Below are 27,703 nucleotides of genomic sequence, written 5' to 3' on the forward strand. Positions count from 1 at the left end.
GGAGGGGGCTCAGGGTTGGGGCAGGAAGTTGGGGTGTGGAGCGCTTAGCTGGGGCAGCTCCCATTTGGTGCGAGGGGTGCAGGTGGGAATGTGTGTGTGTGTGCAGGAGCTACCATTCGATGCTCTGGGTGGGGGTGGGAACGTGGGGGGGATGCAGGAGTCAGGTCATAGGGTTGGGGGTGCTGGGTATGTGTGGGTGATGCAGGAGTCAGGGATGGCAGGGGGCTGGGGGTGTTTGACGGGGGTGCAGGAGTCAGGGAAAGGGGCTGTAGGGCTGGGGTCATGGGGGTGCTCCCAGCCCCTTGCCCTGAGTGGCTCCTGGCAGGGGGCTGGGGGGGAGGTATGTGTAGGGGGAGTGTGGGGCCTCGCCTTTGCACTGCCCTGCTCCGATTCCACCCCCTTCCCCAAGGCCCAGCCGCCGCCGCCTCCTCCTCCTCCTTCCCTGAGTGCGCTGCAGCTCCGCTCCTCCCCCTCCCTCCCTCCCAGAGCGACTTGAGCCCTGGCAAACAGCTGTTTGGTGGCAGGGGAAGCGCTGGGAGGGAGGGGCGGGAACATGGCACGCTCGGGGAAGAGGTGGGAGAGGGGGGAGCTTGGCTGCCGGTGGGGGCAGAGCCTGCAGCAGGAGCCCCAGGAGCCGGCTTCTGCCCCCGCAGCTGCCTGGCCCTGGGGCCCCCTGTCGTTGGGGGGCCCCATGCCAGGGCACCCTGTGTTTTACTGTAAATCCACCTCTGCCTGGTAAGTGTAAAACCTGTAACACACACAGACGCTTTGCTTAGAGCCTAGCATGTGATTATTCTTTAACAGCACAAAACACACACAACCATACAAAATAATAAACTCCCTCTAAAGCACACATTGAGTCACAAAGATGCTGTGACCACTAGGCAGCTAGCAATCTGCAAATCCCAAGACTTACAAAGGGGATTCAAGTTTGGGCGTGCTGTTGCCTGTTTGCAGAGTTAAAAACCATCACAATAAACAGAACTGACCCTCCCTGGCTTTACTGTCAGTGTAGAATTCCTTCTCCCCTGTTGTCATTCCTCTTGATTTTAAGGCTATAGGCTGTAATTCTATACATACTAAAGAGCTTTAATTTCCTGTCTGTAACAACTATGAAAGCTGTGTATGAGAGGGAGGAAATGGACAGTAAATCTTGTCAACACTGTTGAATTATCCCTCATAGTAAACACAATGATTTTGCTTGCAGGGAGGATGCATTACTAAACTGGAACAGTTCCTGGCAGATCACCTTTTGATAATGGGAGCTGTTGGCATAGGAGTAGCTTGCCTTCAGGTAAGTCCCAAAAGCACATCAAAAGCCGGGTTATTGTTCCAACTCACTGGACCCTCCAATCTAAGGGGTACCTTCTTAACTAAAATTTCCTACCATCTCTATAGCTGTACTAGCAGTGGCCCCAGGGGAAGCACTAGTGTAGACCAGCTAGTGTTTTAACCAATGTGCCATCTTCCATGGTCAAAGCAGGTCTTTGACACCGTTGATTGGAATCCCAGCAGCACCAGCACATTGTCTGCACTTCATGTTACCACTGGTGAAGCTGAACTGGTGGCAGCAGCGGCAGGAAATTGGAGGAAAATAAGTCTAGCATACACAAGGCCTGAGTGTGCTTTTCTGTCATTTGTTCCTTGGAACCAGTGCTCTGGTTTCACTTACAGATGACATCATCTGGATTTACATGTAAAGCTCACTTTTTAAAATTGTGTGATCTTAGTCTAATAGCTGATATCTACAGCTGTGCTTGGTGTAAATAGGAGATACAAGGATTTCAAATTTGGGATCTCTGGCTGATGCAATATAGGCTTCTCCCGATGCTGATCTGGCGTATAGTTTCTTCTAACAGCGTTTGCCTGGTTTTTCATTTTATTAAATGATAAATCAGGCAGTGACCTTAGAACAGAAATTTTCTGACTGAGTGGCTTTTGAGGCCGGCTTAAACCACTTTCAGGTTGTTGTTGGTTTTTTTTTTTTTAAGTGAGCAGATACAGTAGCAGAGATTTCTCTATGAAAACAGCATGTATGGGTGACTAGCAGAGAACAGGTCAATATGACAGACAGTTCCTTCAGTCTCCATGTATTTGGATGGATGGATGGCAGTCTTGAACAAAATATCATTTTTCTGGATGGGAGGTTCCTGGGTGAACTCGTTTCCAGTCTCTGGATGGGAAAGTTTGTTTGGAAAACAAGCTTCCCCAGCCCTTTCTGTGAACGGAACAATTAAGTGAAAGAGAGAGAGAACAACATCCTTTCAGGCTTCTAGGGATAGCACCAGTTTACATTATTCAAGTGGCAAGTAGCTGTATTATCTTAAAAAATAAGAAAGCTGTCTGGGATCAGCTATAGTGGAAATGAGGCAGCAATGTTCTTTTATCCTCTTAATTTACCTTTTTCCTCACAACTTGCCCCAAGGTCACACAGTAAGTCACTGACTCCTGGGAATAGAACCCAGACTTTTGTTTTTTCATGGATGCATATATTCCAAGGCCAGAAGGGGACCATCGTGATCCTCTAGTCTGACCTCCTGTATAACACAGGCCATAGGATTTCCCTAACAAAATTCCTTTTGAACTGGAGCATATCATTAAAAAATAAAACCAATTCCATCTCGATTTTCAAATTTCCAATAATGATGAAGATCTACCAAAACCCTCTATAAATTGTTCCAATGGTTAATGACCCTCCCTGTTAAAAATCTACCCCTTATTTTCAGTCTGAATGTGTCTAGCTTCAACTTCAAGGCACTGGCTCATATTATACCTCTGTCTGCTAGACTGAGAAGCCCATTATCAAATATGTGTTTCCTATGTAGGTAATTTTAGACTGTGATCGGGTCACCCCTTAATACTCTTAAGCTAACTAGATGGAGCTCCTTGAGTCAGTCACTATAAGGCATGGTTTTCTGTCTTGTGGTTTAACCACTAGACAATGCTGCTCCCTTTGAAAATGTTTTTTCCCGTCTGGAACATTGGTGTTAGACTCTCTCAGGTTCTTACAGCAGAGCTACATGTACTTTTCTGCTCAAAGGTCTAGTAAAGCTTCCGTTTTATATTTCACAAGCTGGAAACTCAGCAGAGGGAAAAAAAGACAGAGAGTTTTAGGTCTACCTTAGATCTGAGATATTTGTAGAGATCAGGGGAAATATCAGAAATTCCATGTGAACCCTGGAACAGCTAATTTAGTATCTGTTGCTGTATAGAGGCCTGTGGCTACTAAGCAGTGACACCTGGGGGTAATTTTTTCCCTTGTTCAGCACAAGGTATTACTGATCCTGTGGCGTTAAATATGCAGAAGTCTTCTCAGACTTTATGGAGCTGATCTCAGCACTTTTGATGTAGAAATGATTTTGGATGTGGACATCTCTTGTCCACTCATTGTGACTTTGTCACAATGGGAAATAGGCTTTTTTGTTTCCCTCCTTCAGTGGTTACTAATAGGTACTGCTGGTGTCTCGCAATACTCCCCAGGAAATGGTGCCTGGTCCTGCCCCATCTCTAGTCATTTTAGCAGCTGTGTTAAGGGAAATAATTCTGATTACTCGTTATTGGCAGAGATGGGAGGATGTACTCCTAATGCCAGCTAAACAACTGCTCAGTCCCCTTCCAATATGGGCACTGTAATGAATGGAAAAGAGAGAGGAAGAATCTGGGTTATTGCAGCTTGTCCCTGGAAATCTTCCAGATTCCATAACTGACGAGGAATTGCACCATAGCTCAGCATGATTCTCTTCATTTGGAACTAAGAATAAAAGTATTTCATACTGAATATTGAATCGAGTGGTTTCCAGAAAAAAAAATACAGTAAAATTACAATAGATTTTAGAATCCAGCCAAAAAAAACCCAAACGTTTTTTCTCCAAGAAAATAAATGTGTCAAACATATCCTAGTCAGGTGAGAAGGACCTATAGAGAGTCTGGCTTTTGAGTTTAGCTTGGTCTTGAATCTCAACAGGCGTTCACCCTCCACAACCATCCTTTCCCTCTTCAGCCTCCCAGAGTATTTTGCGGAAGGGCCCAGCAGCTCTCTGTCTCTCTGTGACCAGACTGTAGGGTTACCATATTCAAACATTTAAAAAAGAGGACACTCCAGGGGGCCCCGCCCTCGGCCCCACCCCAACTCCGCCCCTTCCTCACCCCGGCCCCGCCTCAACCCCACCCCTTCTCCGCCCCCATTCCAACCCCTTCCCCAAAGTCCCTGCCCCAACTCTTCCCCCTCCTCTGAGCACCCTGCATTCCCCCTCCTCCCTCCCGCTCTGATCTTGGTTGGGGGTTGCTAAGTGCTTCCCTGCTCCCTACTCGCCCCACAGCCCCTATGCCCTTGCCTGCCCTGCTCCTCCTCACCCTGCAGCCTCTGCACCCCCCCGCCCCTGCAGCCTCTGTGCCCCCTGCTCCCCACTCGCCCTGCAGCCTCTGCACCCCCCCCTTCCTGAAGCCTCTACACATACACACCCCCGCCGCCTGCCCTGCTCCCCCCGCTCACCCAGCAGAGGGAGAAATGCAGGCTCCACGTGGAATCAAACACAGCCCCGCTGCTCTGTGGGGGAGAAGGGAGTGGGGGAGGGGGAGGGACTCTGGCTGCTAGAGGCCCTAGTGGCTGCGAGCGGCTTTCAATCAGGCCAGGCGTCCAAATCAGCCGCGCCGCACGAGGGGAAGGGGGAAATCCCGGACATTTCTACTTGATTAGAAATCCCCCCCGGACGGCCATTTAACACTGAAAAAGCCGGACATGTCCGGGGAAACCCGGACGGATGGTAACCCTACCAGACTGACCAGTGTGTTCTGTTTGCCCATATTCTTCAGAAGATTTAGCCTGCTGGGCACTGTGTTGAAGTCAAAGATAGGGGAGCTATGCATTTGGTTGTCTTTAGGTAGGGTAATGGGAGAAAGGAAGGTACCCATGATTCCTCCAACACATTTTAAATAACATATGGTGGCTGCATTCAAGCTCATGCTTTTAAAGTAGTTGCTATAGTCCTATTCCCCTAAGGCTATACTACACACCACTGTTGGCACCGTGTAGGGTATGTGTAGCCTCATGCCACAGCGAAAAGCAGGCTGTGTCCATACTGCAGTGCATAGCAACATGTTAGTGAAAGGCTCTGGCAGGGGGGAGGCAGCAGGGAAGGCTCAGCCCCCCCCGCCCGCCCCTCCCATATCAGAGCCTTTTCCCCCTACCAGAGTCTTACCCAGCTGCAGAAAAAGACTCCAGCAACAGGGACATGCTGACATCTGTCCCTGAGGCAGGAGAATGGCTCCAGCAGCGGGGAGCTGCCGAAGCCTTTCCCCACTGCTGAAGACTTTTCCTGTAGTAAGGAAAGGTTCCGGCAGCAAGGAGACAGCGGGACACTACACTGCTAAAAACAGCAGTGTAGATAGGGAGGCCTGGCTTGGGCGAGGGTAAAGCCAGGTAGGTTGTGTATTCAGGCATGTACCTACACCCTTCAGGCATGTCTTTACTCACCTAAGCCATGCCTCATGGCCTACATTGCTCTTTATACCTGTGCTAGGGGGGCTACGTGTGTATGTACACTACACAGCGCCAAAAGAAGCTTGCACCCTAAGACCTGAGGGAAAGATGCAGCAGCTTCCCAAGCACAGAATTAATAAACATGCGTAATATTAAAAAAAACAAACCCTCTCCGCCTCTTTATGTGTTTGAGCTCTTTGTGTGTCTCCTATAGCATGATGCTGTGATGTTGGAGCATAAAATTTTTTTTCATTAATATGCATAAATACAAAATAGGGAGTAACTGGTGTCATGACTGGGACATAGGTGGTCAGATCTAGTGGTCAGAGTGGAAGTTGGGCTCGGTTGGGTGTCAGAAGGCCAGACTCCAGGACAGGCCAGAGGGCAAACCAAGAGCCAGACGCCAGGAGGCAGGCGGAGTCAGAAGCTGCAGTCTGGAGTCTCTCACATGCGGGGTCTGAAGCAGAGACAGGCAGGCAGACAGTCTGGGTTGTTGCTGAGCCAGCTCCCTGTCATGGCTTCCTGGCTTAAGTACTAGTACCAGCAAGGAGCTGCCACTCAGGTCCTACTGGGCAGTACTTTCTACTGAGCCCAGCCAGACTAGGTCCTCCTACAGGAACCTAGCCTAATCTTCCTGTGGTGATGTGAAGGGGTCAGTGGCCCAGAACTCCCCCCGGGCCCCAGATTCTAGCCCTGCAGGTTCTTACATCATCTGTTCCTTCAGACCACCCTTCGGGATAGTGCTTGTCTGGGTGAGCCTCATGGAATTCCTCTACCAGGTCAGAGGCATGGATACAAGTCAGGTTCCCAAGTGTGCCCTCTTCAGGGCTGTAACCTACCCAGTCCACCAGCTAGTACAGGTGGCCCCATGTCCATTAAGAATGTCATGCACTTCATATTCCCATGACCCTGGATTTTAACTGGTGGAGGCAGTGGTATGAGTTGGTCAGAGAAAGGGGTTCTCTGTATAGGGCTTCAGAATGGAAACACGGAAAACGGGATGTATTTTGTGAGATGGCGGAAGCTGAAGTTTGAAGGTAACCAGATTCATCTGCTGGCACACTGGGTAGGTTCCCAGGAATCGGTGGTCCAATTTGGAGGAGAGTTGCCTGGTCTGGAGGTGTTTGGCAGCAAGCAATACCTTCTGGCCTGCTGTAAACACTAGAGTTTCTTGTCACCAATGGTCATCCGCCCTCATGACCTCTTCTAAGGGCATGTCTACACTACAAAATTAGGTCGATTTTATAGAAGTCAATCTTTAGCAACCGATTTTATACAGTCGATTGTGCATGTGCCCACTAAGAGCAGCCGAGTGCATCCTCAATACCATGGCTAGCATCGATTCACAGAGTGGTGCACTGTAGGTAGCTATCCCACAGTCCCCACTGCCCATTGGAATTCTGGGTTAAGCACCCAATGCCTGATGGGGCAAAAAACATTGTCGCGGGTGGTTTTGGGTACATGTCGTCCGTCTCCCCACCCCCCATCCCTCCTTGAAAGCAACGGCAAACAATTGTTTCGCACCTTTTTTTCCTGGGTTATCCGTGCAGACGCCATAGCACGGCAAGCATGGAGTCCGCTCAGCTGCACACTGCTTTTGTGAGCATTGTAAACACCTCGCACATTATCCTGCAGTATGTGCAGAACCTAGCTAGGAGCTGCCAGAACGAGGACGACTGTGAGGAGGACATAGACACAGATGTTCCTGAAAGCATGGGATGGGGCAATTGGGATATCATGGCAGCATTGGGGCATGTTGATACAGTGGAATGCCGCTTCTGGGCCCGGCAAACAAGCACAGACTGGTGAGGCCGCATAGTGTCGCAGGTATGGGATGATTCACAGTGGCTGCGAAACTTTCACATGCATAAGGCCAATTTCCGTGAACTTTGTGAGTTGCTTTCCCCCATCCTGAAGCGCAGGAATACCAAGATGAGACCTGCCCTGACAGTTGAGAAGCGAGTGGCTATGATATCCTGTGGAAACTTGCAATGCCAAACAGCTACTGGTCAGTCGGGAATCAATTCGGAGTGGGCAAATCTACCGTGGGGGCTGCTGTGATCCAAGTAGCCAAGGCAATCAATAACCTTCTGCTAACAAGGGTAGTGACTCCTGGAAATGTGCAGGTCATAGGGAACCTCATTGCAGCAAAGCCATTCACTAACTGTGGTGGGGCAATAGACGGAACGCATATTCCTATCTTGGGACCGGACCACCTTGCCAAGGGGTACTTCTCAATGGTGTTGCAAGCACTGGTGGATTACAAGGGACGTTTCACCGACATCAACGTGGGATGGTTGGGAAAGGTGCATGACACTCATATCTTTCGGCACTCCGGGCTGTTCGAAAAGCTGCAAGAAGGGACTTTCTTCCCAGACCAGAAAATTACTGTTGGAGATGTTGAGATGCCAATAGTTATCCTTGGGGACCCAGCCTACTCCTTGCTCCCATGGCTCATGAAGCCATAAACTGGCAGCCTGGACAGCAGTAAGGAGCAGTCTATAGGCTGAGCAAGTGCAGAATGTGCCTTTGGATGTTTAAAGAGGTGCTGGCGCTGTTTGCTGAGTAGATTAGACCTCAGCGCAACCAATATTCCCATTGTTCTTGCTGTGTGCTCCATAATATCTGTGAGAATAAGGGGGAGATGTTTATGGTGGGGTGGGAGGTTGAGGCAAATCACCTGACGACCAATTTTGAACAGCCAGACACCACGGCAATTAGAAGAGCACACCGAGACGCGCTGCACATCAGAGAGGCTTTGAAAAACAGTTTTATGACTGACCAGGCTACAGTGTGACAGTTTGTGTTTGTCCTTGATGCAAAGCCACCCCCTTTGATGAATGTACTTCTCTGTAAGCCAATCCCCCAAACCCCCTTCGACCACAGCTGGCACAGGAAATAAAGTCCCTATTGTTCTGAATCCATTCATTCTTTATTTATTAAAAAAATCTTGAGATCACTGACAACACTGACTAGTAAAAGGTAGCTCGGGTGGGGTGGGGGAGGAGGGAAGGACAAGGCCACAGTGCTTATTGTAGCCACACTACAAATCAAAACTGTTTGAATGACATCCTTCTGTTGCTTGGGCCATCCCCTGGAGTTGAGTGGCTGGGTGCCCGAAGCCGCCCCCTCCCACATTCTTGGGCGTCTGGGTGAGGAGGATATGGAACTTGGGGAGGAGGGCAGGCGGTTATACAATGGATGCAGGGTGGGGTCTGTGCTCTTGTTGGCTTTCCTGCAGCTCCACCAGATGCCTCATCATGTCCGTTTACTCCTCCATTAGCCTGAGCATCTCCTCCTGCTTTTCCGATCACGCTCACTGTGTGCTTTCCTGGCCTCTGCCACTGAATGCCTCCATGCATTAAGCTGTGCCCTATCACTGCGGGAGGACTGCATGAGCTCAGAAAACATGTCATCGCAAGTGCGGTTTTTTTCGCCTTCTAATCTGCAATAACCTCAGGGAGACAGATGATAGGGGGAGCATAGAAACATTTGCATTTGTGGGGGGATAAAAAGGGAGAGTAAAATTTAAGATGATACATTTCTGAGAACAAAAGGGAGACTCACAGTGAATCAAGCAATTCACAGCAGACAGCACATGTGTTTTAGGTACAAGGTCGCTTTTTCCCTTTTATATTGAGGTCCTGCCGGTATAGTGACACATCACACACGGTTGGGCAACAGAATTCGGTTTCCAGGCATCCATGGTAAGCCAATGGGTAGGCGGGGTTGGCTTCTTATGCCTTCATAACATGTGGGAATGGTTTCAAACTGCAGTGCCCTCGTTTCCCATAGCAAGCAATGCCAGTTGGGTTTCATATTTAAAAGGAGGGGCTGCGTTTTCGGCTGGATATGCAGCATACACACCCACACCCATGTGGCTATTCTCCGGGATGATTCCTTTTAGCCAAGCGCAAACAGCCCAGCATGACCGGGGATCACCAAACAGAGGGGATTACTGTTTCCTTACAAAAATTCCCCTATTTCAAGCAGGTGACCATGAATGATATCACTCTCTTGAGGCTAACACAGAAAGATATAAACCGAATGTTGCTTGAATGCGACCAAAACCTAGGACCATTCGCTACCATGCTTTGCGCTGCAATGATTCCAGACTACTTGCTACTGGCTTGGCGTGGTAAAGTGTCCTACCATGGAGGACGAAATAAGGCAGCCCTCCCCAGAAACCTTCTGCACAGGCTTTCAGAGTACCTGCAGGACAGCTTCATGGAGATGTCTCTGGAGGATTCCCGCTCCATCCCCAGACATGTTAGACTTTTCCAGTAGCTGTACTGGCCGCGAATGCATCCCAATTCTTCAGGGCAAATCAAACATTAAACACAATTGCTTTTAACCCCTGTACTGTAGTTACAAATGTGCATTGATCAGAAGTGCCTTCTCCAGCTTCAGGGTCGGGGCCAATTCGCCCTGGGAGGGTATTGGCTCCAGGGTGATGAAAAGGTCCTGGCTGCCAGGGAGAACGGATTCACCGTTTGCCTGCTGCACATTCTCCTCCTCCTCCTCTTCCTCATCTACAAAATCCTCCTCCCCGTTGCATGAGACTCCCCCCTTCCACGGACAGTGGTGGGGAAGTGGTAGGGTCCCCCCCCTAGAATTGCATGCAGCTCATCATAGAAGTCGCATGTCTGGGGCTCTGACCTGGAGCGACCATTTGCCTCCTTTGTCTTTTGGTAGGCTTGCCTGAGCTCCTTAACTTTCACGCGGCACTGCTGTGTGTCCCTGTTGTAGCCTCTGTCCACCATGCCCTGTGCAATTTTGGCGCATATATTAGCATTTCTTCTGCTGGATCGGAGTTCGGCCTGCACAGATTCTTCTCCCCATACAGCAATCAGATCCAGCATCTCCCTTTCGGTCCATGCTGGGGCTTGATTGCAATTCTGGGGGGACTGCATGGTCACCTGTCCTGCTGAGCTCATCACGCTGAAATGAAATTCAAAATTTCCCGGGGTTTTCCTGTGTACCTGGCTAGTGCATTGGAGTTCAAAGTGCTGTCCAGAGCGGTCACATTGGAGCACTCTGGGATAGCTCCTGGAGGCCAATACCGTTGAATTGTGTCTGCACTACCCCAAATTCGAACCAGCAAGGTCGATTTTAGCGCTACTCCCCTCGCCGGGGAGGAGTACAGAAATCGATTTTAGGAGCCCTTTAAATCGACGGAATGGGGTTGGTTGTGTAGAGCAGTGGTTCTCAAACTATGGCCGCCGCTTGTTCAGGGAAAGCCCCTGGTGGGCCGGACTGGTTTGTTTACCTGCCGCATCCGCAGGTTTGGCCGATCGCAGCTCCTACTGGCTGCGGTTCACCGCTCCAGGCCAGTGGGGGCTGTGGGAAGTGGCGCGGGCCGAGGGACCTTCCTGCGGCCCTAGTTTGAGAACCACTGGTGTAGAGGCATTCATTTTAAAATCGACCTCACATGGCTAAATTCAACCTAAGCCTGTAGTGTAGACCAGGCTTGGAGAGTGGGTTCTGTTTCTGAGAGTGAGACCTGTCTCCCTTACATTCAGACAGCTGGCTGCCCTATGCAAATACCTGCAGCCCCTCACTGTCAACATCTCTCTGTAAGGCGGGATGGAGTAGCTGGTGGTGCAGATACTGCTATAAAATACCACTTATGCTCTATGATGAGGATGTCAAGCCAAATAAAGAATGCCTTAAAATAAGTCTTGCTGGGGCAGGTGGGGCTTGTCAGCTTTGGCAGGCAGCTCACTCAGGAGAGGGGAAACTCCAATTTGGACAGCCGACCTGTAAAGCTCATCCAACGGATATACTCCTGTAAATTGGTGGCCATGTCACATATATGCCAGAGGAGTAGGGCATTCCCCACAAACAATGTATAACATGCTGGCCTGACTGTTGTAACTGGGCAAGGGCCACTGAAGTTAAAGAAGCAAGTGAGTAAGCGGATTAAGCTCAGATGTGGAGCATACACACACTGACTGGAAGAAGAAGGAGCTATCTAAGATCCTAAAGAGAAGAAGAGTAAATGTGGCATGTGTATAAGAGACCAAATGGGAAGGTGGAAAAGCCGAGGTGCTGGAGGAGGATTACAAAATCTACTACTCAGGGAATTCAAACAGCCCCTTACCCCCCAGCGCTGTTGGAGTTATTCTGGATGAAACCTGGCAGAGTCACGTGGTAGAGGTTACCAGACGTTTGGGCCAAATGATGTGTTAAAATGTGCTGGGAAGAGGTAACATCCATATTGTGAGTGATTATGCATCACAGGTATGAGAGGGTTAAAAGAGGAGTTTTTGTGATGAGTTGCTGTGCCTTATTGGAAACATACCATCCAACAAGAAGATAATTGTCCAGAACAGATCTAAATGCACACAGATCAGATATAACTGTGAAGGCTGGATACGAAATAGTCCACGGAGAGCATGACATTGGAACCAGAAACTCGGAGCGAGGGGAGAGGAGGGAATGTCCCTACAGACTTGTCTGGCACTGGACTTAGAGATCAGAAAGTGAACACACTTTCAAAAGAAGGAAATCCATATCATCACTTATGCCAAAGTAAAGGATACAAGACCTAAGTTCCCTCTAAGCTGTGTGGCCGCCTATTAAGCCCCGTGCAGGGGCTCAGGCTGCAGCAGGGAGAGCTGTCTCTCCCCCAGCCCCAGACCTGCCACACTGGGGAGAGACAACTCTCCCCACCGGTCCCAACATGGACCTGCCCCGGACTTGCCGCAGCCAGGGGAAAGGCACCTCTCCCCCATCCCCCCAGCCCAGGTGCTGCTGGGGGGAGTCCTCTCTCCCCGCCATAGCCCCGGGGCAGTCTGCATCCCAAACCCCTCATCCTGGCCCCACCCCAGAGCCCGCACCCCTAGCCAGAGCCTGCACCCCACACACACACGAACCCTCTTCCCCATCCTTGAGCCTCTCATCCCCGGCCCCACCCCAGAGTCCGCACCCCACACCGCATCCCAATCCTCTGCCCCAGCCCTGAGTCCCCTTCCCACACTCCAAACCCCTTGGCCCCAGCCCCAGCACATTAATTTTGTTGTGTGCCTCAATATAGTGGTGATGTGTCACACATCACCTCCAAATTGGTGCATGTAACAAAATTCATTCCGCACATGCGTGGGAAAAATTTGAGGGAACACTGGTGGCAAGACTGAAATCTACTTCCCTTTAATAAGAAAAGACCGATCATGAATAATCAATTGTAAGGTAACACCTTATGAGCACATTGGGAGACAGCAGAGACCTCTCCTTTCTGCCTTGAGAGTGCAGAGACCTTGGAAGCTCCTGAACTCCTGGGCATCAGAAAGGACTAGGTTGGGGAAATGTAAAGACGGGAATTAAAAACACTTGAAACCAGGAATAATGTGTAGACTTCTTGACAACACACGTGGTTGTGTGGAGGACAGTTGGTTCAAACTCAAGTCATCTTTTCTGGAAACAGCACATGAAGTCCTAGGAGTGATGAAACCAGTGCCAAAAAGGATAAGAAGGGAAACCTGGTAGTGGAACCTTCAAGTTAAAGAATCTGTTGAGGGGGGAAAACGATAATGTTCAAAAAATGGCAAGCTATTGGTTTGAACAGTGATAAGATGGCACATACGGAGGCAAAAATGGAATTCAAAGGAAGTGTTGCAACAGCTAAAAATATGGCCTCCTATATAATTGAGTAGGTGGAGGACATGAAGGAGAGAATACCATCTATAGACTTGCCAAGGCAAGAGAGAAAATGACAAGGGATGTGAATGTGTTTGCTTATATTACAAACGAATGTGGTATATTGCAAACGAATGTTGAATCAATCAACAAAGTTTGGTGTGATTATTTTGAAAGAGTGATGAATCAGAAGAACCCAAGGGAGGAATTAAGAACACGTAAGCCAAACCAGAACATGACAGATTACATACACAAGACAAAGGTTGCAGAGGCACTTAGGAGAAAGCACCTGGGCCCGATGAAGTACCAGTGGGTGCTGTGAAGTCACTGGGAAGGGAAGGCATTACGTGTCTTATAAGTTTGTTCAATTATATTCTTAAGAAAAAAATGCCATGGGAATGGTGTAAAGCTTTGTGGTGCCTATTTTTAAACATAAAAGAGCTAGTGCGCTGTGTACTAATTATCACCCAGTTAAGCTGATGGCACATGTCTGAAAGTGTGGGAGAAGTTTATTGAAAAGCATCTGCACAGAATGGTTGAAATTTGGAAGGGTCAATATGGATTCATGCCAGGAAGGAGCAGGATTGATGCCTTATTTGTGCTATGAATCCTCATAGAGAAGTTCAGAGAAAAGAGATGGCAACTGGGTGGTTTTTGTGGACCTGAAAAAGATGTATGGGCATGTACCAACAGAACTAGTTTAGTGCAGTTTATGAGAGAGGAGTGCCAGAAGGATATGTCTGTCTTATCCGGGGTACGTATGACAGAATGACTACCATAGCCCAAACTAAATGGAGCTACAAGAGAGAGTTTACAGTGCACACTAGCCTGCATCAGGGGTCAGTGTTCAGCCCCTTTTTGTTTTGTCATGGATGTGATACGTGAGAATATACAAAGGGAGCCACCTCAGAACATGCTGTTCACACATAGCAATAAGTGGAAGACTGTGAGACCCTGCCAGCCAACTTCAAGCAGTGGCACCATAGTTTTGAGTGGATTGGACCAAGAGTGAACATTAGTAAGATGAGGTTAGGATAACTGAGGGAGGAAGACTTACCATAAAGGATATCACAGTCAGAGAACTTAGAAGAGTGAAAAAATTTAAACACCTTAGATCAATGCCCTCCTGAGTGATGACCAACATCGTATTAAAGCTGTGTGGAACAAATGTGGAAGCTGAACTCTGTTCTCTGACAAAAAGATGCCAATACAGTTTTAAAAAGGTAGTGTATAAAATTGTCATTCGACCCATCTTAATGTACAGAACAGACTTGCCAGCCACAATAAAGGAAATCAGGCTGCTCTCCATCACAGAAATGAAGATGTTGAGATGGTCAAATGGTTGGACTCTCTGTGATAGGAAACAAAGTGAGGTTCTAAGGGGCCTAACGCAGGTTGCTCCAACTGAAGACAAGTCGAGTGAGTACAGGCTATGTGGGTATGGCCATTATCCAGTGGAGACCAGAGAGCTACATCAGTCGGATGGCACTTGCAATGACTGTGGACGGAAGATGACCAAGAGGAAGACCGAAGACTTGGTACACAGACGGGATATCAGTGGACCTCAGAGAGATCAATCTGTATGGCAGCTTGTCATATGATCATGAGTTTTGGAAGAAGGTTATAGAAGTCGCTGATCCCAAATAGGGAAGTGGCAAGAAAGATGATGATGATGCAGCTCCTTGATGCTTCCTGGCTCCCAGTGAGTCAGGGAAGCCCTGCTCTAATGGGCACATCTCTTTCTGTAGACATCCTCTGGCTTTCTCAGCCTCAACCCCTTCTCCTGAATGCTTTAAGCTGCTCCTTTCCCTCTGGTGGTGTTTCCATTGGTGCTTCCTGAATCAGTGTGGCTGCATCATTCCCCTCTGCACACAAAGGGAAAACTTCTGCCTTCTCCATTGCTGTAACTTTCTCAGGGGAAATGGGTCTGCCTTTCTCTTTCATCCCTTCTGGGGACCAGTCTTCTCAGACAGGATTTACAGGGCTTTATCTAGGCCCCACTTGGAAATCTGTGGGCCCTTTTCCTCAGTCTTGCACCTCATTTCCTTCTCTGCATCTCACTCTTCTCATCCTAGGCTAGGACCTGCCTTCTCTTCCTCAGGCCTCCCTGCTAAAATGCTTGTGGTGAGTGGACAAGGACTACAGTAACTGGTCTAATCATCTCGTAGAAATCCCATATTTGTCCCTGCTAGGAGACTCAGGGATCATTTGCTGTGGCTCATTTTTCTTCCTCTGTCTCAGTCAGGGTCCTCTTTCAACACCTCTCTATCCTCTCCAGAAAATTCCTTCTCTTCTGCCAAATATTCCTTCTCTTGGCATTGAGAGCCTCTTGCATAGTGGTGCCATTCACCCCATGTTGCAACACCTGTTGCAGCTTTTTCCTCCTTGCAACCCAATTTGTGTCCTGATTATTGCTAGTATCTTGGGATGGTCATCTTCCCACCCAGGGTTTCCCCTCCTCTTGGGAGCACAGTCTCAGCGTCAACCTCCCAGAACCAGGGACGGCTCCAGGCACCAGCCCAGCAAGCAGGTGCTTGGGGCGGCCAAGGGGAAGGAGCAGCACATCAGGCTCTTTGGCAGCAATCCGGCGGCAGGTCCCTCGGTCCCTCTCCGAGGGAAGGACCTGCCACCGAATTGCCGCCGAAGAAGAAAGCGGCGCGATGGAGCTGCCACCGATTGCGGCTTTTTTCCCCCCCCCTTGGGGTGGCAAAAACTCTGGAGCCAGCCCTGCCCAGAACTCCAAGCAATTCGCCTTGCCCAGCCAGCTTGGGGACCCCTGTTTCAGGACCATCATTTTCTTACCAGACTATAGAGCAGAGCTCTGAACAGACAGGTGAGCACCTGTTCGAGCATCTTCCAGGTGGAGAGCTATCTCCACCCACTTTGACTGGTTTACCTACAGGGGAATGTGAGGTCAGCTACTTATAGGGGAAAAGAGAATGTTCTTTAATTTCAGGCAAGCGGAACTACAACCCCTTAGGCTTCCTCAATACCAGCTAACATTTGAGTTTTCTTATGTTCCATCTTTTGGCCATATTTTCTTACTGTTGTTCCCACTTGGTCATCTCCACACCCTCTGTTTGGCGCAACCCAGTGGACCTGTCTGCTACTGTAGGTCAGAAAGTGATTCAAGCAACTTCTTGACACACAACGCCCCCACCTCACACACACACTCCCCATGACTCCCTGCTTAATACATCTGTCATTCACTGATGTCGCTGGGCAGAATAGGAGGGGAGTGACTGATGACAAAGGAAAATGCTTACCAGTATTTCTGTCTTCTGTGGTTTTCTCTAGTATCTTTCTATTTACAACTGACCTCCTTCCCCTTGGGGAGTGCACTACCTTGGCATTGTCGTACAGCTTTGAATATCTCACACTGAAGTGAGGAGGCTGACACTTCGATATTAGCTCTGATTCAGTTCCTTTGCCTCCTTGTTTCTTTGTGGTGTAGGTGGAGTCGTCCTGCTGTCAGTCATTGCTGTTGCATGGAAGGGTGGGAGAAAAGAAGATTATGAAAAACAATTGCATAGCAGTAATATTCCCTTAACACCAAATAAACACACACACACAATTCATTGTTAAACCTGAGATTTTAAATCTTAATAAACCAAGAAATTCAGAGTTCATCTTGTTATGGCAGGTTTAACTCTATTCCTGGCGTAGATGCAATGAAATAGGACAGGGGTCGGCAACCTTTCAGAAGTGGGGTGCCAAGTCTTCATTTATTCACTGTAATTTAAGGGTTCGTGTGCCAGTAATAAATTTTAACATTTTTAGAAGGTCTCTCTCTATAAGTCTATAATATATAACAAAGCTATTTTTGTATGTAAAGTAAATAATAGTGCAGCGAGGTGAGCAGGGCTGGCGGCTGGTATTCCAGGCCGGTAGCGGGCTGAGTGGGCCCGGTGGCCAGGACCCCGGCTGGCACGGTGTCGGTGGCCAGAATCCCAGACTGGCAGTGCGCTGAGCAGGGCTGGTGGCCAGGACCCCAGCTGGCAGGGGGCCGGTGACTGGAACCCCAAACTGGCTGCAGGCTGAGCGGGGCCAGCAGACAGAACCCCAGACGGCAGCAGATTGAGCGGCTCAGCCCGCTGCCGGTCTGGGGTTCTGTCTGCCGGCTCCTACCAACCGGGGTCCCAGCCGCCAGCCCCGCTCAGCCCACTGCCAGCCTGGGGTTCCGTTCATCCAGGCAGGCAGCGGGCTGAGCGGGGCCGGTGGCCAGGACCCCGACTGGCAGCAGAGTGCCACAAAAAATCAGCACACTTGCAGCAGATTGCTAACCCCTGAAATAGGACCTTTCAGTACACAATCACACACTGCATCACTGGGCTGTATTCTGTAACTATTTGCTAACCTCAGTATTCACCTGATCCAAAGCCCACTGAAGTGAATAGGAAGACTCTTAATGACTGCAGTAGGCTTTGAGGCAGGCCCTAGCTGGAAATCTGGAATACTGTGAGCATTCTTGTTTCCCATGTTTAATAAAGATGAATTCCAAATGGAACAGGTGCAGAGAAGGGCTAGTAGGATGATCAGAGGAATGAAAAATCTGCCTTATGAGAGGAGAATTAGGAAGCTTGGCTTGTTTAGCCTAATGAAACAAAGGAGGGGGGATAGGATTGCTCTCTACAAATAGATCAGAGGGATAAACATCAGGGAGCGAGAGAAGTTATTTAAGGTTAGAGGCCAGTGTGGACACAAGAACAAATGGATATAAACTGGTCATCAATTAGTTTAGGCTTGAAGTTAGATGAAGGTTTTTAACCATCAGAGGAGTGAAGTTCTGGAACAGCCTTGAAAAGAGAGTATTGGGGGGGGGAATATCTAACTTGTTTCAAGACTGAGCTTGACAAGTTTATGGAGGGTATGGTATGATGGTATGTCCCTCGCAGATTTCTTTGCTTCCCCGCAGAAAAATGACTTTCTGACAGGGAAGCAAAAGGAAGCTGCAAGAGCAGTCACACACCATTCCCTAGCAGCGCAGGTACATTGTTTCAGGCATCTGGAGCAGCCGGTGGAGAGGTAAATCACCACGCGGCTGGGGACACCCCCGCCAGGGGCTCCTACCCTGAGCCGGCATCAGCTGCTAGTCCGGCTGGACTGGAGGCAGGAGAGGATGAGTCTTCCCCTTCCCCTGAAAGGAATGTCTGGGGCTGTGTCAGACCCACCTCCAAAAACCTCCCCCAGCTGCAGGAAGCTCAGCATCCTCCTCTGCTTTCTGCTCCATTGCTCCTCAGCTACGCGGGGAGGGGTCACTGTACAGGAGTTGCTCCCCCATCCTCCCAACTCCCATGCATCCAGATCTCCCATACCCAGACACCCCTGCCAAGCCTCACCTCGTACACCCAGAACCCCCTAGCCCTCCATACCCAAACCCCACTCTACTGAACCTCAACCCCTGCATCTAGAGCCTCCCTGCACCCAGATCCCCTGCCTCCAAACCACCCCCCACTGAGCTCCCTGCACTCAAACCTCCACCCTGATGAGCCCCCCTGCACCACCCTGAGCCCCACATTCAGACACCCACACTACTGACCCCCAACTAGCTGCACTCAGACCCCCACCCCACCAAGCCCCACTCCTCCAGCACCCAGACCCCGCTGCTGAGACCCCCACACCCAGACCCCTCCATTGAGCCCCAACCACCTTCACCTGGAAGTCCCTGCAGAGTCCTATTGCACCTGGAACCTTCCCCCAATGAGCCTCTGTGTATCCAGATCCCTCCACACCTAGATTCCCCCACTGAGCTGCCTGCACCCAGATTGTACCACACAGAATCCTCTCACCCCACAGCTGGATCCCCCCTTCACACTTGGATCCTGCTTTGTCGAGCCTGCCTGCCCCACACCTACTGCACCTGGCGTAGAGGGGCATACCTGCATACCTTAGATGTCAGATGGGCACTGGCCTTCTACATTGATAGAACAAAACCTTTTCGTAAGTCAACACAGTTGTTCATTGCTGTTGCTGACAGGATGAAAGGTTGGCCAGTGTCAGCCCAGAGAATCTCGTCTTGGATCACGGCCTGCATCCGCTACTGATACGAGCTGGCAAGGTTGCCCTCACCAGCGATCATGATGGCTCATTCAACTAGGGTGCAGGCATCATCAGCTGCCTTCTTGGCGCAGGCGCCAATCCAAGAGATCTGTCGGGCTGCGACCTGGTCGTCCGGCCACACGTTCGTGTCGTACTACGCACTGACCCAGCAGGCTCAAGATGATGCTGACTTTGGCAGAGCAGTGCTGCAAGCTGCGAGACTGTGAACTCCAAGCCCACCTCCATTGATTCTGCTTGTGAGTCACCTAGAATGGAATTGACATGAGCAAGCATTCGAAGAAGAAAAAAATATTACCTACCTTTCGTAACTGTTGTTCTTCAAGATGTGTTGCTCATGTCCATTCCATTACCTGCCCTCCTGCCCCTCTGTCAGAGTTGTCAGCAAGAAGGAACTGAGAAGGCGTAGGGCTGGCGGCACCTGATATACCGCAGCATGAATGCGGCACTCCAGAGGGCGCCACAGCCAGCCCTATGGGTACTGCTAAGGCAAAAATCTCTGATGGCTGTGCATGTGGGTGCATGCACACTTAGAATGGAATGGACCTGAGCAACACACCTCAAAGAACAACGGTTACGAAAGGTAGGTAACCATTTTTTTCATTATTAACACGTTTGCCTAGTAGTATGTCCCATTGCCCTATGTTGGTCAGTCTTGTAAGAAAAGACAAGCATGGTGCACACGGTACATGCACAGAGGAGAGTTTGGGTTGCCATAGGAACCTTAAATCTCAGTTGCCCGACTCCTGTGTGTTTGAAATCTGTAATGTAATGTTCCATTAATGTGGTTTATTGAATTCACTGTTCTATTTAGCTGTTCATCTGAGGTCAAATCCTGTCATGCTAGGGCATGAGACCCTATAGAGCAAGGTGTATTATAATCCAAATTATCAGAAAGTTGCACATCTTGTATTTTATAAGTGCTTCACAGACACTTTTCAGACACTGATTTGCTGGGTGATAGAGGGAACGGTTCACAGATTTAAACCTGAAATTCAATTTTGGAGGAAAGGAGATGTCAATATAATCGTATAAACATGTAACTCAATGAAAGACAAACACTTCACACAGGTGCTAAAAAAAAAAGAAAGCAGCAACATTTTATTTTCACTTTATCTCCTCACTCCATGTGATTTTTTTCTCCATATGATATTTTTAACTCGCGCTCTCAAGTCATCCCACTCTCTTCTTGTAAAAATAAATCTGAAACCGTAAGTTTGGTAACAAATTGTGTGAAATAGCTTTTCTTGTATTAGAGTCGATTGCTACTTCATAATCTTCCCCCAATTGAATTGATTTGTCATTGCTCCTTTAAAGGAGTTCTTTCTGACTCTTGGTGCAGTAAACACAGAAAAGATGTATGAAAAGAGGGAATGTTGTCTAGTGGTTAAAGAAGGAAACTGAGTCACGACTCCTGGGCAAGACTTTAAAAATACCTCCAGTTAGGCTCCTGCATCCATTTTACACTACCTAAATATCTTGCCTGATTTTTCAAAGGTGCTGAACACACATCAGCTCCTCCATGAATTCTATGGGTGCTGCTGGGTGCTCAGTCCCTTTGATAATCAGGCAAGATATTTAGGCACTGAGAAAAGGATTTAGGAGCCTAACTCTAGGTAACCATTTCTGGATATCTTAACCATGGGTTCTAGCGTGAGCTGTGCCACTGTCTCACTGTATGGGCTTGGGCAAGTCTCTTTGCCTCTCAGTATCTTGGTTTACAAAGCTGTAAAGTGAACACTGTCCTGACTGGGCTTCACTTAATTGGTGTTTTTGAAGCACTTTGAGATAGTTGGATGAAAGTGCTCAGTATTTCAATTCTTAGTTTATTAATTAATACTGAAAAATATGTCAATTCTGGAGACTTGCAAAAAAAACCCGAGTAGGCCTTTTTTAATAGGCAGAACTGTGCACCAAGTTATCTGAGGGTATTTTTACAAGTACAAGCTGAGGAAACAGGTGGTTCCAAGGAATCAATCGGCGTTGCCTAGCACAAATAGATTGTTTACTAGTAATGTTGGCTAGTTGAGATCTTCCCCTCCTCCCTCAAATCAAAAGAAGGGCTCATTTTCCCCTTAGCCAATCCACGTCTGAATGTTGTTATTATAAGAGTCACAAGCCTCAAAGCACTTTATAGAATTGCAACCAACTGTATATACAGGTAACCATTGCTCACCCACCACCAAATTGCAAATTCCTCTGGGGTGGAATTCTGCAACCAGGAGCTAGCATTCCCAACGTTATAAACTAAGCTTTAAGATAAGAAGTGAAGATTGTATTACCAAGAAAAAGCAACTATTGGGAATTTTCAATAGGCAGAATGCAATTACCCATGCTGGAATTTAGCCAGGATACTGGGATCTAAAATCGTTCCATTGCTAAAAGTGCAAAGGGAATAATGAGTAGGACTTGACTTTTATGGACATTTTCCCTAACTAAAAACTGCATGATTATTTTGGCCCAGAGTGAAGTTTTCCTCCACTTGCCATGTAAGTGGGTTACATTGTTAAGATCAGCACTTTTCGGGTAGGTTATAAGTGCTTCATCAGAAATTATCTACCCCAATTTATCCTTCACATAGTCCACTGGCCATTTGCGTCTCACAATTGGGAAGGATGGATATAATCACAGTTGTAATAAGAGGAAATAGGCAATTTAACCAGCTGCTGCCTCCATCTAAGAGAATGAACATTTTCCAAGATGTGCAAGTGCAGTTCTTAAGGAGAGACATCTTGTAAAAGTCAACCTTGTGGCTTTCACAGCATTTAGGGACATTGGAAGGACACTTTCCACCTTCCTCTAGTCACTGCAGGAAGGGTAAAGCAAAGGAGTGAAGGGGAGGACAGAGCTGCTGGTGCTTTTGAAGGGTCGGGCTGTGGAGAAAAGATGGTGGAACTGCTCCTCTGGCTTGGGAGAGTTGAGAGGCAGCAGGTGGGACAATGCAGTGACACTCAGCTTATTATGAAATGGTTTCATGCAAATCCCCATTTTCCTTTTAGGGAATGTCACTGTAGACAGTATTGTGTTACTGCACCACAGAAGGTGAGGATTTAGTTGTATAAAAGTCAAGAGGCTGGATTCTCAAAACAATTTTAATTCTTTCTTCTTGCATGTCGGCTTCGCAATAGGGCTTTCCAATACAAGGGCTGGGAATTTTTCTACTACACTGAATCCACACGAGTCCCTCTCCGCAGGTTTTCAGGTCCCAAAGCAGCAAAATCTCATAATAATAAATAGCTGTAAGGCGACGTAGAAGACTGACAGATGGGTTTTGCTGCCTCTTCATGTCAGATCTCTGTACGTCTGAGAAGAACATGGGTCCTTATCTATATGCTAGAGCATGGACAACAGAATCTTTCTTAGGACTTGTCTACACTCTTCCTGAATAACTCTATATGTAGACAAGCCTTTAGACAGACAGGCAGACTGTCTCTTCCTTCTGCTCGTTTGTTGCACTATCTAGGTACTGCAGGGCACTGTCTCCTTTTAACAACATAACTGGTTTCCCTTACGACATTTGATTTTACTCACCAATATAGTCTATTTTATATAGCTCTCCCTTTTTTAGTATCACTGTTGCCTAGAGTGAGTTCAGTTTTTCAATATTTCCACTGATGGAGCCTCAATGCCCTCTCATGGCAGCTGTTCCACTGTCAAATTGCTTTTTCAGAGAGCTTTTCTTTCTCACTAAGTGAAACTCGTTTCTTTCGATCTAAAGCCCATTACTTTTTATAATACAGTTATGGTTACTCTCAGACTGAGACTTACGCCTCCTTTGTATCTCTTTTTTATCATTTATTTGCATAGAGCTCTCATATTACTCTCTCTTCATAAAAATGTATTATGAAAACTGGTACTGACATGGGATTGACTCAGTCAATCAGAGTTCAGGGATTTTACACATTTATGGATGCACAGCTGTTGTTTTTCTCAGTTATGCAGTTTCCTTCACTCTCATTGGTATATGTATCTGATTTTGCATAATCATTTACAATTATATTTCCATCATTTTACAGTATGCAGATTCCTTCACTCTGATTGGCTGACGGACATTATACTATGGAGATTTTTCTCCCATAGTGTGAACATGAAAATCTCTGTACTCTTGATTAGCTCCTTGATTAGCTATAATCCCTCTGCTCTGGGTGGCCCCATACTCAGAATTTTCAAGCTCCTGGCCAGCCACAATGACTTTATGTCGGTTTCTCATGCCTTTCAGTGTTTTGCTTGGATGTACATTTTCACTTCCCTACTAACGTTTTCTTTTTTTCTTTTAAAATTAGAAAAACCGAAGTGTAACACAGACAGGCAAAATGGGGTACGGTACCCTCTAGTTCGGAACAACCTTTATCTTTTCTTGAGACACCATTAAACTTAATTATTGTACTATTTAGCACTTTACATCTTCAAAGCTCTGGCCAAATGTAGCTCTTGGAGCCTAACACAAATCTGTAGGCAGGTAAGTCCTATCCCCATTTTAAAGACGGGAACAGATACCTAAGGCCTGGATTTCATAGGTACTGAATACCAGTGGCTCCCACTGACTTCCTTTGGAGTTGTGGCTAAGCAGCACTTCTGAAAATCAGGCCCAGAGAGGTCAAGGACTAAATTGTGCCTTTCAGGTACTGTCACTCCAAGGTCCGGAGCTGTTAGGGTTCAGCCTTGAGTGGTGCAGAGCCACACTGCTCCAGGGAAGGCTCAGCGAGGCACAATTTCACCCCTGCTTCCTGGTGTATAGGAGAAGTTTGCAGGCCGTATGTGAAGCACCCCCACAAGTCCACACATTAATGATGTGCACTCTCCAGGCATGTTCACAAGGAGCAGTCTCCGCTCTCCCTCAATTGCAGGGACTTCTGTTTTGGCTGGCCTTTGTACAGGGCATGCAGGAGGCTCTGTCTGCCCCTCCCTGCACAGCCATGCAAGCCCAGTCACTGGTCATATGTGACTTTTTTCAAGACTATACAGTGAGGCAAGTGAAGAGCTGCCATTAAAACACGAACGTGCCTGAAGCACAGTCCTAAACACAGCCCATAGACTTTGCTGCCTTTCTGCGGTGGATGGATAACATGCAAGGTGTGGCTTTCAAAAACACTTCTGTCTGTGGGTCTGTGTGGGAAAGCGAGACAGAAAGAATAGAATGAAAAGAGAGAGAGAGAGAGATTTTGTGCTTGGTTTCAAGGACAACAGAGAACCGTTCAATCCACAGTCATTTTGCCTTGGGATAACCCATTCAAACCAATCCTCATTCCTTGCCTGGAGTCGCTGGTCTCAAAATGTTGGGAGCAACCTAGGATATATCATGTAATAAATGACAAAGGTCTCAATAAGGAGATGCAGACCATGGTAGAAATAACTGTCCCCTTTTAAACCTACACCTAACAGTTTTTTCTTTATAGCCATGCTAAAATCTTCTTTGAAGATCACCAGCAAATGTAAAATGCCTTATTACAGAAAGGCAGCTTTGAAAATCTCAGATGAGAGAATTCACAAACCTACTTCCCATTCATTTTAGTGGGAATTGGGAATCCAAATCCCTTAGGTCACTTTCAGAATCTCAAGTTAAATTTCCAAACTGTGCTGAATATTCCCAATAGCTGGGATAAAGGTGGCATTCAGTTCATTACCTAGAAGCTCACTTGGCTTGCTTTTTTTAGGTCCATACTCCATACTGTTGTCCAGGTTCCACTCTAGTGCAATTCTGTCGTCCTGATGGCATAGCTACCACAGAACTTTACTGGGGCAGGGAGCCAGCTGTAAGGCATCAGGCAAGCTTATTTGCCAGGGTTTTCCAAAATATTTGTATTTATTATTCACTGAGTAGATGCAGGCATGTACTCTACTTAGGTGTGTGCACATCCAGCACACCGGAGCCAGAGTACTTTGCCTAGCAATACCCAAGGAGCAATGCTCATGCCCTGTAACCCTAGCCCCTCCTCTGGCACTATAAGGGTGGTGCCACTGCAATCCCCTCCATTCCTTCTCACTGCCCATGGCTAGAGTCAGAGCTCTGTGTGGTGGTTTCCGCCTCATGCTTTTAGTCTGAGAAAGTAGTTAGTAGTACCTTAGTTTAAGTGTCATGTTTGTATAGTAATAGTAGTTGGCTGCCCTGTGCGATGCTTTCACAGGGTTCAAGCATTGTCTGTTGTGCTTGGGGGGGGGGGGTTATCCCCAACAGTGATCCCCACACAAGGATCTCAGTGAAGAATGCTGTGTCTCAGTGAAGAATGCATTATAAAGCAGTGCACTATCTGTTGTTGTTCACCAAGAGGACTCAGGTGGCAAGACATTTGCAGCTGAAGCAGACCTGCTGGACCAGTACAAGAGGTCCACGTCTGATCGGCAGTCACCTTCAGATCTGGCAAGTGATGCCACTCCGTGCTCAGGCTGTGGTGTGTCCCCAAAGAGGAAGAGGAGTGTAGTGAGTTGGTGTGGCTCCCCTCCTGCCCAGAAGAGGGAGCCCACGTGCAGGCACCAGAGTGGGCGGGACCACCACCGCCTGTCCCCGCCCCCCGGAAGTCAAGGGGCGGGACAGGAAGTATAAAGGCCGGCCGCCAGAGCTCAGTCGGCGGCCAGCCACCACAGGGAGCAGACGTGCGGCCGGGAGCTCCCGGCCAGGAGACCGTGGAAGACCAAGGCCTGGACCCTAGCTGGCCCGAGCTACCCCGGGCCCACTACGAGGAGGAGCCGCCGGAGCCCGTTCACGCCCGCTACTGGGAGAACCCCTGGGAACCGCACCCCACTAACCCTGAGGGTGAGACTGGACCCGAACCCCTTCGCCCCTGCTGCTATCCAGAGGAGCCGCCTGAGGACCACTGGCCGGACTTCCCAGCAGAGCTACCAGACTTGCCGCCGAGCCCGGGCAGAGAGGAGCCCATGCAGGTGGACTGGCCCGATCCCGGCGCGACGAACGAGGTAGGCTTTGAGGGGGATCATGGAAGCAGCCCGGGGGTAGCCGACCCTGGTCCGGCTGCAACTGAGTGTGAGCCTATGTCAGTGTGTTGCGGTCTGGATACCCCACTGACCAGCAGCGGCAGCAACCGCTGTTAGGGCCCCGGGCTGGAACGCAGTGGAGTGGGTGGGCCTGCGTTCCCCCCTGCCACCCTCCACTCACGGGTGGCAGGCTTCCCCCTCACCCAACGCTCGGCTACAGAAGGCCTAGGCGTACCTTATTTGAGCTATTTGCTCGCTCAGCCCCTGCAACAAGGGCCTGAGCCTACTGTGTTTGCCCCGCCCTGACCCAGGGCCTGGGCTCTGAACTATTTGCTCGCTCAGCCCTGCACCAAGGGCCTGAGCCTACTGTGTTTGCCCCGCCCTGATCCAGGGCCTGGGCTTTGAACTATTTGCTCGCTCAGCCCTGCAACAAGGGCCTGAGCCTACTGTGTTTGCCCCGCCCTGATCCAGGGCCTGGGCTTTGAACTATTTGCTCGCTCAGCCCCTGCAACAAGGGCCTGAGCCTACTGTGTTTGCCCCGCCCTGATCCAGGGCCTGGGCTTTGAACTATTTGCTCGCTCAGCCCCTGCAACAAGGGCCTGAGCCTACTGTGTTTGCCCCGCCCTGATCCAGGGCCTGGGCTTTGAACTATTTGCTCGCTCAGCCCCTGCAACAAGGGCCTGAGCCTACTGTGTTTGCCCTGCCCTGATCCAGGGCCTGGGCTTTGAACTATTTGCCCGCTCAGCTCCCTGCAAACAAGGGCCTGAGCTACCTGTGTTTGCCCCGCCCTGATCCAGGGCCTGGGCTTTAAACTGCTTGCTGACTCAGCTCCCTGCAAACAAGGGCCTGAGCTACCTGTGTTTGCCCCGCCCTGATCCAGGGCCTGGGCTTTAAACTGCTTGCTGACTCAGCTCCCTGCAAACAAGGGCCTGAGCTAACTGTGTTTGCCCCGCCCTGACCCAGGGCCTGGGCTCTGAACTATTTGCTCGCTCAGCCCTGCAACAAGGGCCTGAGCCTACTGTGTTTGCTCCGACTCTGCACAAAAGAGCCGGAGACTCGGGACTAACTGACTGCTTGTTCCCATAGTAGTGAGTCGGTGTGGCTCCCCTCCTGCCCGGAAGGGTCGAGCCCCGGCTAGGACCTACTACAAGGAGTCATTCACCTTCCTCTGGTACAGGAATGAAGAAGACCCATAAAATGAATTGGGACCATTCCAAGGCTCGGGGAGACTTCTCATCTTCTAAGAGGAGTGGTGACCAGTACTGTTCTCCCTTCGGCATGTGGAATGGAGCAGGTCTGTCCCCACCCACTCTCCAGTACTGCGCTGAGAGCAGCAACAACCCGTACCATCAACTCCGGTTCCAGCCATGGGGCAGCCGTTGATGACATCAGCACCATGGGGGCATGACACTGACATCAGCACCAGTGCCAACTGTCTCCATGCTGGCAGCATATCAGGCCGCATCAGACTGCTTTGCCTCTCAGTCCCAGACTCTCCACTGGTTCAAGAGTTCACTGGTGCCATGGCTTCTACTGCCTCGTCCTCCATTGTGCCCTGCAGCTCGCACCACCCAGGCCTCAGACTGTGGAGTCGAGGCT

At 49.0% G+C, this 27,703-nt stretch overlaps 1 protein-coding gene across 11 annotated transcripts in view; it reads left to right on the forward strand.

The window, feature by feature from the left end:
* The window catches only part of TSPAN11 (tetraspanin 11), a 189,896-nt gene that overhangs the window by 121,590 nt on the left and 40,603 nt on the right, over nucleotides 1-27,703 (forward strand). For all 11 annotated transcript variants that reach the window (XR_006172766.2, XM_065584227.1, XM_005307829.5 and 8 more), the window contains one exon: nucleotides 1,208-1,294. Coding sequence is in view for 10 of the 11 variants with exons in the window: in XM_065584227.1 (XP_065440299.1) it covers nucleotides 1,208-1,294 (87 nt within the window). In the remaining variant the exon portion in view is untranslated. The remainder of the gene's footprint in view (nucleotides 1-1,207; nucleotides 1,295-27,703) is intronic.

Source organism: Chrysemys picta, chromosome 1, assembly GCF_011386835.1.
Source record: "Chrysemys picta bellii isolate R12L10 chromosome 1, ASM1138683v2, whole genome shotgun sequence".
NCBI lineage: Eukaryota > Metazoa > Chordata > Testudines > Emydidae > Chrysemys > Chrysemys picta.